The sequence below is a fragment of the Melozone crissalis genome, unplaced genomic scaffold, assembly GCF_028551555.1.
Source record: "Melozone crissalis strain CALT ecotype California unplaced genomic scaffold, PUWL_Pcris_2 ptg000045l_1, whole genome shotgun sequence".
Lineage (NCBI taxonomy): Eukaryota > Metazoa > Chordata > Aves > Passeriformes > Passerellidae > Melozone > Melozone crissalis.
In genome coordinates, this window is record NW_026535823.1 from 2,937,131 (window position 1) to 2,950,331 (window position 13,201).

The 13,201-nt window shown below is 42.2% G+C and overlaps 2 protein-coding genes across 3 annotated transcripts in view; one reads left to right on the forward strand and one right to left on the reverse strand.

Annotated features, from left to right (window-relative positions):
- SEC22B (SEC22 homolog B, vesicle trafficking protein) overlaps positions 1-13,201 on the forward strand; it is a 293,305-nt gene that overhangs the window by 163,688 nt on the left and 116,416 nt on the right. The gene's annotated exons all lie outside the window — the stretch shown is intronic.
- Positions 1-13,201, reverse strand: part of MTA1 (metastasis associated 1) — a 73,949-nt gene that overhangs the window by 34,802 nt on the left and 25,946 nt on the right. For both annotated transcript variants that reach the window (XM_054285939.1, XM_054285938.1), the window contains exons 6-10: positions 9,948-10,065; positions 8,267-8,369; positions 6,196-6,295; positions 4,564-4,752; positions 3,380-3,454 (exon numbers count right to left, since the gene is read on the reverse strand). In XM_054285939.1, the coding sequence (XP_054141914.1) occupies positions 3,380-3,454; positions 4,564-4,752; positions 6,196-6,295; positions 8,267-8,369; positions 9,948-10,065 (585 nt within the window). The remainder of the gene's footprint in view (positions 1-3,379; positions 3,455-4,563; positions 4,753-6,195; positions 6,296-8,266; positions 8,370-9,947; positions 10,066-13,201) is intronic.

The window sequence follows — 13,201 nt, forward strand, 5'->3', positions numbered from 1 at the left end:
CAGTTTTGGCAAGGAAGTGACCAAGTTCCATATTACCATAGGTTTAACAGGAGGTGTTTGGGGATAAAACATCCCACAAACGGGGAAAAACCTTTCATTTATGTTATTTCTACACTTCAGCACACAGACCTTTATGAAGGCTGGTACATTAAGACATCACTCACAGCTCTGGGCTAGGTACAAAGCAGGCTTACATCCCTTCAGAAAGATGTTTCCTATCTGCATCAAGACTGACCCAGAGATCTCAGCTTTGTGGAGTCAAATGTAAGGGCATTTCCACTTTCCCCAGTGTGTTCTCACCATGCAGACCTTAAAACCAACTTCCACTGTCTATTCCTCCTTTACTTCTCTAATGCCACTTCCACATAAAAAATAGAACAGTAGAAATTGATAGTATTTGATCTTCCTCTTGAAGTTACCTGCTTCTCAGAAACAAATAAAAATGGAAAAAGTAAATTAAAGCCTTTAACTCTCAGAAAGAATGTGACCAATTCAAACAGTTATTTGCCACTGCCATGTCCCAAGCTCGTCTCAACCTATGAAAAATTTAATGTTTTAAAGTTTTCAGGACTTCCACTAATGATAAGCACAACAGTAGAAGCATTTAGTCTTTTAAAAAAATCACCCTGGAATTCACAACTACACAAGAACTCAACCTCTAACTGAATGAAAATGTAGGCACAGCCAAACACCACATCAACCCTCAGAGCTCTCAAATCACTGGGAGAAGTCAACAAACAGCTGTCAACCAGTCAAAGCCATTTCAAACCTTCCTTAATCAGAAATAGACACTCTTGTGTACTGACACAGAAAGTCTATCCCAGGAAAAGAACACGTTCAAAGGAGACCCAGGATAGTGAATTTGGAATGCACCACCCTCATTTTGTTCATGACAGCTCTGAAAGGCTGTTATTGACAGGACAGCTCTTGGGATCACTGTGGACAGGCATTCAGGAGCCTGCACTAAAACACCAATCCTGTGTTGACATTGTAGTAGAATCATTCCTAGCAATTCTGTTCTTGGGGTCAGTCCTTCTCAAGATGACTGAGCTCCTACTTATGCTGGCAATCTTCAAAAGGTTATCTTCAAATAAAAATTACTGGGTAAGAGATCCAAGTGCACGCTCCAAAAGAAGCCAATTTGCACACATCTCCATCTCAGTGTCCTACTCACAAGACAAGGCAGTGCTGCACTGAGCCTGCTGATCTCAGGTACACCAACAGGAGTACAAGTTACTGTTCAGCTCTCAGAATGAGCCTTCTGTCAAAGGAACTCAAAATGTCCCTTCCTCAATGGCAAGAAACAGAAAGATTGTGATTCAGTACTATGGCAGTGTTTTCTCATGCCAAGAAAACATCAAGGGAAACAGAAATCCAGAAGGATGCAAACAGCTCCCAACTAACTCTTGCTTCTTCATCCAAGCAGGCAATTGGTTGGTGACAGAAACCTTCATTGCTATGTTTTCTAACTCACAGAAATAGACAATTTAAATGCACTTTTAATGTTCATTCAACCAAAGATTTTATAAGAATAAGCAAGTTATTAATACTTTTATTAAACCCTGTAACATACAGATTTGCAATATAATTTAACAATGCTCTTGGAAAGAGGGAAGTGGAAGTGCAAAAACTCGAGGTACACACTTTGCATATCCTTACTTGGGATACTTTCTATATCTTATATACAAAAATGCTGTCAGCCTCAGAAACATTTTGTGGTATTAGACCAAGGGAAGAGTCTGCCTAGAACAAACACTGTGAAGAAACAGATGAAAAAAATGGCAACAGATGTACTTTGTCAAAGACACTGCACTCATCAAGTAAAATACAAATGTAATACACCATTATTTGAACTACAACTTCCTATGCTTTCTCTTTGTGGCTACATATAGATAGCTCTCTCAAGCTTTCTATCAATGTTTCATGGTATTATTTGCTTGTACACGCTGGGAATTTGAGATGAGGTCTTCAGCTCAGCTCTAATTGATGTGGTGTCTCTGCACTGCAGCTTCTACCTGTTCAGCTTATACTGTCCCCTAAGAGCAGAGCCTCTAATAGGAAGTTTTCCCCAAATCCTACACCCTGGTGAACTTCTGGGCAGCACATGTAAGGTGCAGCATAACCATGAGAGAAAACCAGTGCACAGGAACAGAACAAACCAGTATAAGAAACTTTAGGCTTAAGGTGTTCTTTAACTGCTGCAAGAACAAATAATTAAAGTCTTCACATAATTATCTCCTCTGCAATTTTGCCTATGTAAAAACAAACTTTAGGAAAATGGAGAAAACAATGGGGAAGGAAAAACCATGAGCATTATTCTTCCCAACCATGCCAGCTTCCATCACCATCTCATGTTCCTACCACCCAGTTCCTAACTAGAATGAAAAGTTTCAGTCAAAGAATGAACTTGGGGAAATAGTGGAATGAGGATGCCATTAATACCTTTATTAAGTGAAATATAACTGATGCAAAAAAGAGTTCTCATTTGTCATGAGGGTACCTCTAATTTCAACAGTGCCCCAGTCAGAAAGAGAATGGTAAAAATCACATTACAGCACATGGCAAACATTGGTCAATGCCTCAGGCACCTAGTCTTCACCCCAGGTTGAATTTCCAAGGAAACAAGTTAAGGCAGGACATTGTCACAATTCCACTTTTTCTAATACTTCAGCTAGATGCTTCATCTTAGGACTGATAATTATAATGAAAAACCCACTCTAAATTTCTTCCTTCTTTTACTCAGTTTTCCTGTCAAATACTGTGAGTCATTTTCAGCAACTGATACTCTGCAAGAATTTGCATGCTGCTTGCATTGTGCTTGCTTTATTTCAGGGACCAGCCTTTGTATTTAAACAAGCAGAGATAAAAATGATGGTAAACACTACTCAAAAGTTGCTTCTCAAGTATAACAAGCCTGGGAATTCGAGGCAGTGACACTTCCCAGGTAAACACTTGACTCACAGAGCTTACATGGGGCAGCCTCGTGCATCTGCCACCCAAGCCATGGGCAGCAGGGCTGGGGAACCAGGGTGGGGCCTCCTGCACAGCAACTGCCCCTCCAACAAATCACTGAAGGGAACCTTGAACTCCACAGTCAAACAGCAACCGCCCTGCCTTCCCTCCTCTGCTGAATTCCAGACATCAGAAAGCTCTGAGCAAACAGGGCAGCAGCAAACATGAAAAGAATGCACTCTTGCCAATGCTGTTTGTATCCAGAAGGGCTGATGAGTTTAGGGACAAGAGATTGTTCTGATCATAACAGAACTCACCTGTTGGAAAGGCTGAACCACGAGAGGGAGAACAGAGAAACAAGGCTTGGATTCACAGGCAAGAAAAACAATTTCTGTTAGAATGGAGGAGGTGATTCTGACTCTCTTACCTGCTGAACATATCTGTCTGTAGTTTTCCACATATAGTAATATTCTATAATGCTTGTTAAGGACTTCCATGGGAGCTGGGGACACAAAGGAAAAACAGCATTTATTGAAGGCAGCTGGCACACAGTCACACTGAAATTCACAGGATTCTTCTGACTGATGGTTGCAGCAGTCTTGCAACTACTAGCCCTCCTTAAAAAAAAAGCCAGTCTGAATCTACAAAGGGGATTAGACGCACATGGGACCCATGTTAAATTAAATGCCCTTTCAAAATACTCTGAGCTTTCAGTGTACAAGTGGAACAGGCTGCAGGTAAATCTTCATGCTGCACTGGCTGACAGCAAACCATTCCAGAGAGGCACAATGTGGAAGGAACCCCACAGGCTCAGACTCTGCTTCAGCAGCAGTTAAAGCAAGAGTCACAACTACAGCACCACAGTTCTGATAAGTTTGGCTTCAATGGAGCTGGCACATTAAAAAAAAAAAAAAAAACAAAAAACAAAACAAACTGCTAACAGAATTGTGCCCTGCCAGCTCTGTTCTCTGTGTGAGAAGCATGAGGATTTCAGCAGGACCACAGAGTGTGCTGCTGTTTCCAAGTCCCTCTAATAGATTAGAGCACAGGACAAACAACACTGAAACTACTTGTTTTGTTCCAGAGCATCTGAACAATGACACAGTGAAACTTGGCTCTTCTTACAAGGCTCCACTCAATCTGCAGGCTGAGCACCTAGGGTGGTGCTTTGGCCAAACTACAGGACACCTCCCTTGGATGCCCAGGATTTCTTTTGAAAACTTTCAAAAGGCCCTTTCTGAAACCATACTGTAAAGGTGACTACATTTTCATGTTTCAGAAGGCCAAATACTTATCTTCCTTTAAACACAAATTACTCTAGAGCAGCTTGGCTGTCACAACAGTTTCCTACATCCTCCCTCGGCTGTAGTGGAACAGATGATCCTAAATTAATCTTTCTACAGGAAAAACTATCATCTGTGGTTTGAAATTCTGACTGTACACCAGGCTGTCACTAGTATGAGGTCTGCCTTTCTCCACTTTACAGCAAGACACACTCCAGTTCAAAGCCCCCTTGCTCACACAATGAAGAACACACTTTAGACAAACTGCAAGCCAGCTCTGCCACCAGTCAGAGCCAGTCACCACAGGGGCACCTTTTTATATACTTACAAAATCTTGCTGAATGTCAGTGAAATCTTTTCCATATTTTTCTAGTGCTTCCTCAAAGAGGTTTGCCTCTGAAGCAGACCACTCCTCCATCTCATCTCTGCACAGGACTGGCCCACCTTGTGGCACAAGTGCAGAGATTGCCTTGGAAATGTCATAGACATTTTTGTGCAAAGTATCCATAGCATGGAACTAGGGGGTTGGAAAAGAGAAAGAAACATAAGGACAAGTATCTGGGGGGAAAAATGTTCAACAGTGAAACGGCAATGACAAATTCTGCACTGAGATGGGAAGGTGTGGTATTCTGTATTTAAGGAAAAGTCAGTAAAAGCTGGTTGCAACCTCACACTGACTGTAGCTGTCAGTGCACAAACCTAACATTCATTAATAGTGAGGTTTGTGGATCAATTAATAATTTGTGTATCAATTATTCCTATCAGCGCCTCACCAGCAGCACCACTGCAGCACTGTTGGTGAGAAGAAGCACAGGACAGATCCACTCCCCCCAGGACTGAGCCACCATCCCCAGATGGGGCATGGAGATAAGAGGTCCAAGGGCGTTTCCTCACACACACAGCCACGCATGTTCTTTGTCAAATAATCCACAAAAATTTCATATATGAAAAACAAGAGCAGCAACACATGTATACATCCCCCCCTAAGGGCAGAAACCTCAACAAAGATTCAAGTTAAGTCACACATCACAGCCGAATAGGAAAAAAGAATGGCTCTCAGGGGCAATTACTCCTCAGAAAGCCGAGCTATGGCTGTCTGCAACTTGTGATTTATAAGGGCTGAGAACATGCTGAGAGGGAGGAATTGCTATTAGTAAATGAAAGCTTGGCTTTATTTCCACGTTTTGCAGTTTTAATCAGGATGTTATTTGCCTTTCATCACACCAGTTTTGTGTATGTGCATAATTAACCTACACTGTTCTAGACTGGCATTTGTTCTATGTATAAGTTTACATTACTCCAGTAATGAGGTGAGGCTTTCATAACAGTTCTCTGGAGACTTCAGATATTTTATTCAAATTTTCATTCAACTTTCTGCAGCATGAAAGTTCAAGTTTTTTCTCTTTCCTTGATCTACTCAGCAATATTTATGATTATGAAATGTTAACAGTATCACTACTCCTCAGGTACTCTCAACTGGCAGTCAAAGCAAACAGTATCAACTGACATTTCTTATCTGACCACAAGCTTTTCCCCCAGACATCCTTGGTCAATCTCAGCCAAGGATGCCAGTGACAATCTGGTGTTGGGGAAGCGATGAAGAATGGCATTCTGGCATTGTAACACTACAGACAGGCAGACAATAATTTGTGTTCTTCTCCAGAGAGCTACTGAGCCCGTGCAAGGGATGAGCTGTCAAGCATGTCATCAGACTATTTTAATAAAACTAAGCAAAAAAAAAAAATTGCCTCATAGTATTATCTGTGATGGATCATAAGAGGCACAAGGCCAGAAGAAGTTACTTCATCTGTAACTAAAGGATTCCTTTTCAAAAGCAGGGTCTGCTTCACAGCAAGCCACAACTACAATCCATCTGTCCCTTCCTCTTTGCCAACTGTTAATGCTGAGGTGAATATTTTGCATCTCTCACAAACTTAAGGTCCCCTAAAGAAAATCTTACCAGTGTGATGTCCCTGGAGGCTGCTGCAGCACTCATGTGCAAACTTGGCTGTCTGACAGAACTACTGCAATCCAGGGCTCGGGCAAAAGTACCAACAGACCTGAAAGGAATTAAACACAGCGTTAACTTCACGTGCAAACCCAGCATAAATATAAACACCCAGCCAGCACTTTCTGAGATGAGAGACTCTATTTCCCAGTTACAAGATTACATGGCTCATTCTGAGCCACAGACCATTCTCTCCAAATGTGGTTTGTTATTGTGAGCACTTTACTTAGTCCATATGATTGAAGAGGCTTAGGCATGGCAGAGGAAACAGAGGAAGACTCAGGGGTAACCAATGGGGAGTTTTGAGCTACTCTCTTATCCCTTATCTCCCAACAGACTTGAGCTGCAACAGGAACAGAGCACAAGCAAGCTTTATGAATGACAATAATTTCCTTCACAATGACAAAGAGCAGTGCTGTACTGCCCAAAAGGTACAGAGACAGATGCCAAGAAAAGACACAAAAAATGCAGCAATGCATTTTTCTAAAAGTTTCAGAAAATTTGAAACAATATTATTTTACAACTTAACATTGTATTATATATATTTCATAAAGCCTGCATAACACAGCAATTCTCAAATACTTCACAACTCATCTCTGCATCTGAAGCCACAAGCTCCATGCTCTTCACCTTATTCCAAAAGAAATTAGTTGGAGAAACCTGTAACAAACATTGGTTCTCAAAATTCATACTCCCCCTCTTGCTTGCTACACCACATGGGTGCAACACTTGTGCTGCTGCGCAGTGAACTGGAGCTGAACTCCTCTGAGCAACAACAACAACAAAATAGGCAGGCTGGGTTTTCCCCCTGCAGTCAGGTCACTTCCCCAAAGCAGCTGAGAGCACAGAGGAACACACTGAGGCCAAGCAGTGCAGGAGTAGGAAAGGTAAATGTTTGACAAGTAGCTGTCATCAAACATCTAATTCTGGCCAAAATCCAAACAAGCCTCCCCCATCAGTGTCTGTGGTGACTCACGCCTCACTCTCCTCCCAGTCACTATCCCTGCCCCACAACTCCCCCGAGCCCAGACTCAGCTGAACTGATACTTCTGTATGTGTGAACTAATTATAAACTGGAACACTTTGCTGATTCTGAACAGAAGCAATTCCTGCACTCATCTTTGCAGTGATTCTCATTACAGCCTGCACCTTGCAGCAGCAAACCCAGTGGGCAGCACTGACTGCCACAAAGAGCCACTCAAACCAGCTCTGCCACCAGAAGGTGGAAACGCCCATCACAAAGCAGCTCCACTGTCCCTACAAACCAAACCACGTGAAAACCCAAGAGGGGGAAGGGGAAAAAAAGGCAGACAGAAGCAGGGTTCATCTAGAAAAGCACCACCTAAAACACAGAGAATTTGGAGAGTGTTACTGTGTATTTTTTCCCTAAATTATTCAGTCATCAATTGCTATGAGAGCCTAAAATTGAATAGAGGCTTCTGTTTATAGAAATGCATACCAATGAATTAGCTCAAGAACCTTTTATAAAGGAAGAGCTGATCAACAAAGATTGCTTTGGGCTTAAATGAAAACATCAGTAGAGATTTGCAAGGTTTTATTTCATTGTGCCCACAATGAAATAAAACCTTGGAATCCAGGCATTAGAAGGTATCCTCAGCCCATCATAAGCATTTACCAGAATTCTTAGCAAACCATTAATGGATGTTAAAGTGTCACTGGCTTTGAAAAAAACAGTAAATGGACAGAGCAAAGAACTGCCAAGAATTTAATTCACTAAGTCTTCTGCATGCTGACTAAAGTATTCAAAAAACCCAACCAACTACAGGATCATTTTCACATGCAACTTGCTTTGCCTTTATGAAACCAAGTTGTAAATCTGAGGAGCTGTTCCTAAAGTCATGCTGTTCCCACGAAGGCATGTAAAATGTACCTCATCTTAAAATGGAGCAAGTGAATCAAGCAACCAGAACCAGCACTCATGCTCATAAAACAAAAAAGAACACAAGAAAGTGCCTGGAAGAGTTACAAACACTTCTTCAAAGGAGAGGGGAAATACTCTTACCGTGCTACCACCAGGAACTGGTCTATCTGCTTGTCTACTAGTGGGTTAAAGGCTTCCCAAACTTTTGTTTCAAGTTTTGACTGATCTCTTCCATCATCCTCACCTGGTTGAAAAACAAATCAGAAGTATTTAGTGTGGCTCTTTTAAAATATGAGTACTTTCTAGATTCCTTTTTTATCTCACAGTAATGTCAGTGTTAGCCCATCTCAGTTACTCTGCCTAACAGGCACAGTGAAAATTCACTCACTTATTTGTATGTGACAATTTCAGCTTGACAGACACAGCAACACAGCTCATCCAAATTGGGCAATCAGATTTTCACAAACTGGTGTCAGAGGATATGTCATGGAAAACAGAGTGCATCTTTCTCCAAACTAGACAGTTTCTTTTCAGCCTCTTTCCCCAGCTCATCTGTCTTCCTCCTTTATCTTGCAGCAGTTCCAGGAAAACAGACACACTCCAAGCTGCTCTGAGCAGGCAAAGAGCAGCTGGTTCAACCCATCTCAGCTGCTTTCTAGGGGGGAAACCATGGCATCAGACACTCTTCATTTTCCTGAGTCTAAACAAGCCACAATACCCTGGCAAAATACAGGAGCTACTGAGATTTTTTCTTTCTCCTTCCTTTAAAACATCTGGCAATTATCCTTCTCTGAAGCCCCATGTTGGCCCACTGAGGGAACAGCATGCCTTTCAGATTAGTTCATCCTCACTTAGGAGACTGGCCCAGCTGTTGGATAAATACTGGTTCCATAGACAAATTAAACAAGAATCCTGACCCTTTTTTTTGCCTGTCTTTACATGAGACTAACAGTGTCAGGAGAGCTTCTAAGCAAAGACAGAAGCACCTCTGCTTCCACATCCTGGCCCATCCAGACTGGATGTGGTCTTCCCAACACAGGTCACAACCCTCTCTCTCCTAGGAGCAGCTTATGGATAGACCTTGCCCTCTGCATTACACAGGGCTCAGGAAAGCACAATTAGATGCCAACACTCCTCATCCCTCTCAGTTTTTCCATCCACTTTAGGATCTATAGGGTAGCGCAGAGACTAATTTAAAGTTAGTTACTATCTGACAAATATTCCTGGTTCCTGCTACTTCTCCCTCATCCTCAGGCCCTCATGGCCCCACTGCTCCATGACACAGGCTGAAGTCTCAATGCATGCTCCAGCCAGCAAATTCTTCCTCCTGCCTGTTCTGCAGGTGAGAAGTCTAGGCTGGCAGCCAACACTGGCATGGGGAGAGGGCTCCAGGGAAAAGGCATCCAGCAGCAATGGGCAAATTGATGAGGGCAGACAGCATTTAATTGGCAGTAATTTGGGAGGGGCTCTTACAGGGAAGTGAGGCTTGATCAAGAACACAAAAGGCTTTACAGATGTGATGGAAATTTGTGTTTCCCATGGAAATTCTGAAATCTCTTAATAAAAAGAGTGCAAGCTCCAAGAGAGCCCATTAATTCAATTTATTTCAACAACTTTTATGATTTGGATGAATGCCCATTTAAAGACCCATTTGCAAGAGAACTAATTGCCTTCAGTGGGCAACAGCCTCCCCAAAGGCAGCCACTGCTGCACACATGGCCTGGCAGTGGAAACCATCTCCCACACCTAGGCAGGCCTCACACAGAGAAGTGGCCATGTTCAACATGAACTCTTGACAATTTAAATAAATTACAGAAATTACCCTCTTTTAGTAAGTCTGTTATATCTGCCTGGTATCTGTTTCCAACTCGAATCTCTCCTTTATCAGCAAGCAGGGTCTTTTGTTGAGGATCATACACTAGTGAATAAAAGAAGAAATCCTAAAAATAAAACAAGAGCAAAAAGGTAAACAGTGTTATTAGCTTTTACTCCCAGCTTTGCAACCATACTACCAAATTTTTACAGTTTAAGTGTGGTTTCATTACATGTATATATAGATTTTAAAATTGGGTGAACAAAAAGTAAATAAACCACCAGTTTAAAAACTCCATTTAAGTGCTGCTACTTTCTTCTATATTACAAGTGTTAGCTCCCAACAGCAGCCTCTCTCTTAACATAAAGCCTCTCAGATTGAAGTGAACAATGCTCCTCTTGCACACGCAAGGCTCAGAAGGGCCAGGACACAATTTTAGTCACATCAGCTGTTTCAGAACACAAAATTGCCACAGCAATTCCTATATTCCAAACCAGGAGAATTAGACATCAGTGACCTATCCACACAGAAACACCAGCACATACTGAACCATAACCATAACCAGAATGTTACAGCCAGACTAATGCAACCCCGGACAAACGCTGTGGCCTCGGCTGGGCTTGCTCTAATCTGTCAATGTCTCTCATGCTGCAAGGCCCAAAGCTGCACAAAAACCTACACAAGTGGTCTCAGAAGGGATGCAGTGAGGGGATGGCCCCCTTCCCTCCATCTGCTGGCTACACTGCTGCTAATACAGACCAGGATGTGCTCAGCTTTCCCTGGCACAGCGAAGTGCTGCTGACCAACTTCTTGCTTGCTAGGACCTAAGCTTAAAGCAGCACGTTTCTTTCTGCTCATTATTAGGAGAGGGGCAGCAGATTTGGCAGCAGCAGTAATTAGCTGCAGGTGGCAATCCACTAATTTGTTGCTTTTGTTCAAGTAGATGTGGAAAAGGCTAAAATAGCTGCTTGGCTTCCGCTACCTTGGTGTGTAAAATTAAAGCAAGAAGGCATTCCAGAATGAGAATGTTCTGCCAGGGCAGAGAAAGGAACCAGCCAAAATTTTTAACTACCTAAAACTGTACAGTTTAAGTAATTAAACTTTTCTGCATGGATAAGTACTGAGCTATAGCTATTGACCAGGTATGCTCCATCAAAGTATAGTGTGCAGCTCTGGGCAGGATTAAAGCTCTGGTAGGACATGGAACAACAGACCTTTTATAACCTCTGTCCACAGCAAAATGTTCATCAGGAAGGAGAATTGTCTCAACAGAAACAGGATGTGCAGTGTGCCATTTTCCACATCTCAGGTTTCTGGCTTATTTTTTCACTCCCCTTATTTCTTTGGCACTAGCAGGCACCCTGTTTAAATACATCTCATTTCATGCTCACCTCATTTTTCCCTTTCCCTATATTTGTATGTGTCAACAGCATGCAACAAAAATTAGGACAAAACCAGCTAGAGTTTCAAGCCCTGTTCAGCTTTATGAAGAGGTGGCAAAGAGAGTCTCCCAATCTGTCATGCACAGCCCCAGAAAAAGAAGAATTGCTGCAAGTTTCCACAGTAACATGGCAAAAATTCTGGAAGACAACTGAACTTCAACTGGAAAGGTTGTCTGTAGTTGGGTTTAGGGTCAGAGGATTTGATTGCATCCTAAGCAAATGATACTTTTGAAAAAACTCCTACTCCCACAGACACCAGGGTCAAGTCACATCAACCTACGGGCAGAAGGCAGCTTCAGAGCATAAGAAAACTCATTTCTATCACATCTATGTAAAGAAATGTGGGTCTCCTGCTCCCTGACACACTCAAAGCTCAAGACATTGCAATAGTTTGAGAATGTATCACTGTGGAAATAAAATGTAGGGAAAGCTTTTGTCTCACAGGCTTCCAGGTTATAAATACAGTGTTTAATTTGTTCCAGCTCCAAAATATCTGACTGCAGGACAAAGTATATGCAGTGCAACATTAATGCTTTGAAGGCATGTTGCCCAGCAAATATACAACACACTGCAGAGTAACAACACAGTGAGCCCCAAAGAAGACCAATTGCACAGGCAATTTCTTTAGTCTTTTTTGGCCAAGGAAAGTCATACATTGTGGAGGAGGTTTCTCCCATGACATTTGATTGTTAGATGCCCTATTGCTTTTCTTTTATTGGTTATCACTATGAATTTTGTCTACAAAATCTCAATTAGTTTCAGGTCATCCATTTATGTCTTGTCCATTTCTGTCTCAAATCGATCAGGTTGAACAAAAGAATGAAAATCCTCTGGTCTCTTCTCCCCATCCAGAGCCTCCTCAACAGAGGAGAGATGGAAGCCTGGGGGCCCAAGTGTGAATTCTACAGAGACTGCAACCCCTAGAGGTAATACAACACCACTGCCATCTTCCCTCACAGACACTGAGATTCATTCCTGCAGACTGAGTGGCACTGCTGAAAACATTAATACACATCAGCTTAGTGCCAATGCAAACTAAGAAACAAACCAGATCCTCGTGTACTCTAAAGCATGTGCGAACTCCTGACCACCACTATGTGATGAGAGCAATTTTTCACAAGGGTTTCACAAGAGTGATGTTCACAACAAAATAACACTGCTCTTCAAAATCCTCCACACTCATTTGTGCTGTCAAACTGTGCATGCTGGGCTTGCAGCAGTCAGAGAAGGGTTTTTTCTTCTCATTTCAGAGCCCAGGAAACGCCCAACACATTCAGAAAAAATTAACATGACCTGCCAAGAGTTAAAATTGAATCATGACTTTCTGCCTCTCTCTGCTAGAGAGACAAATCTGCTCAGAGCTCCCCTACCCAAGCCCCTAAGCTACCCATAGCTATGCCAAGAACCAAAGTCACCAAGAAACTGGAGAAAGAAAAGCCAAAGTACACCACAGAAATAATGGTTACTTCATTGCAGCTTGCAAACTTACTTTTATGTATTTGACATATTTTAACCAGAGAACATTTTATTTTTAGGGGGCTACCAAAAGGAACAGATATGCCAGACATCTGCTCAGCAGGCAAATTCACACAAGCCTCTGGATATAGCCAGGCAGAGCAGTAAAATAGATGTACATTCAAAACAGGTTCCTGCAGAATAGGGAAATCTAGTGCTTTTGCCATAATTGGCTATGATCTCCATGGGAGTTAGGTGTCTATAGAAAACTCAGGTTTTCTAGTTGCCTTTTTTCCCCCTCTATTTCCTGCTATTCTTCACTTCTGCTACAAATTTTACAGGCACAGTGAAAGAGTCAGTGCTGGT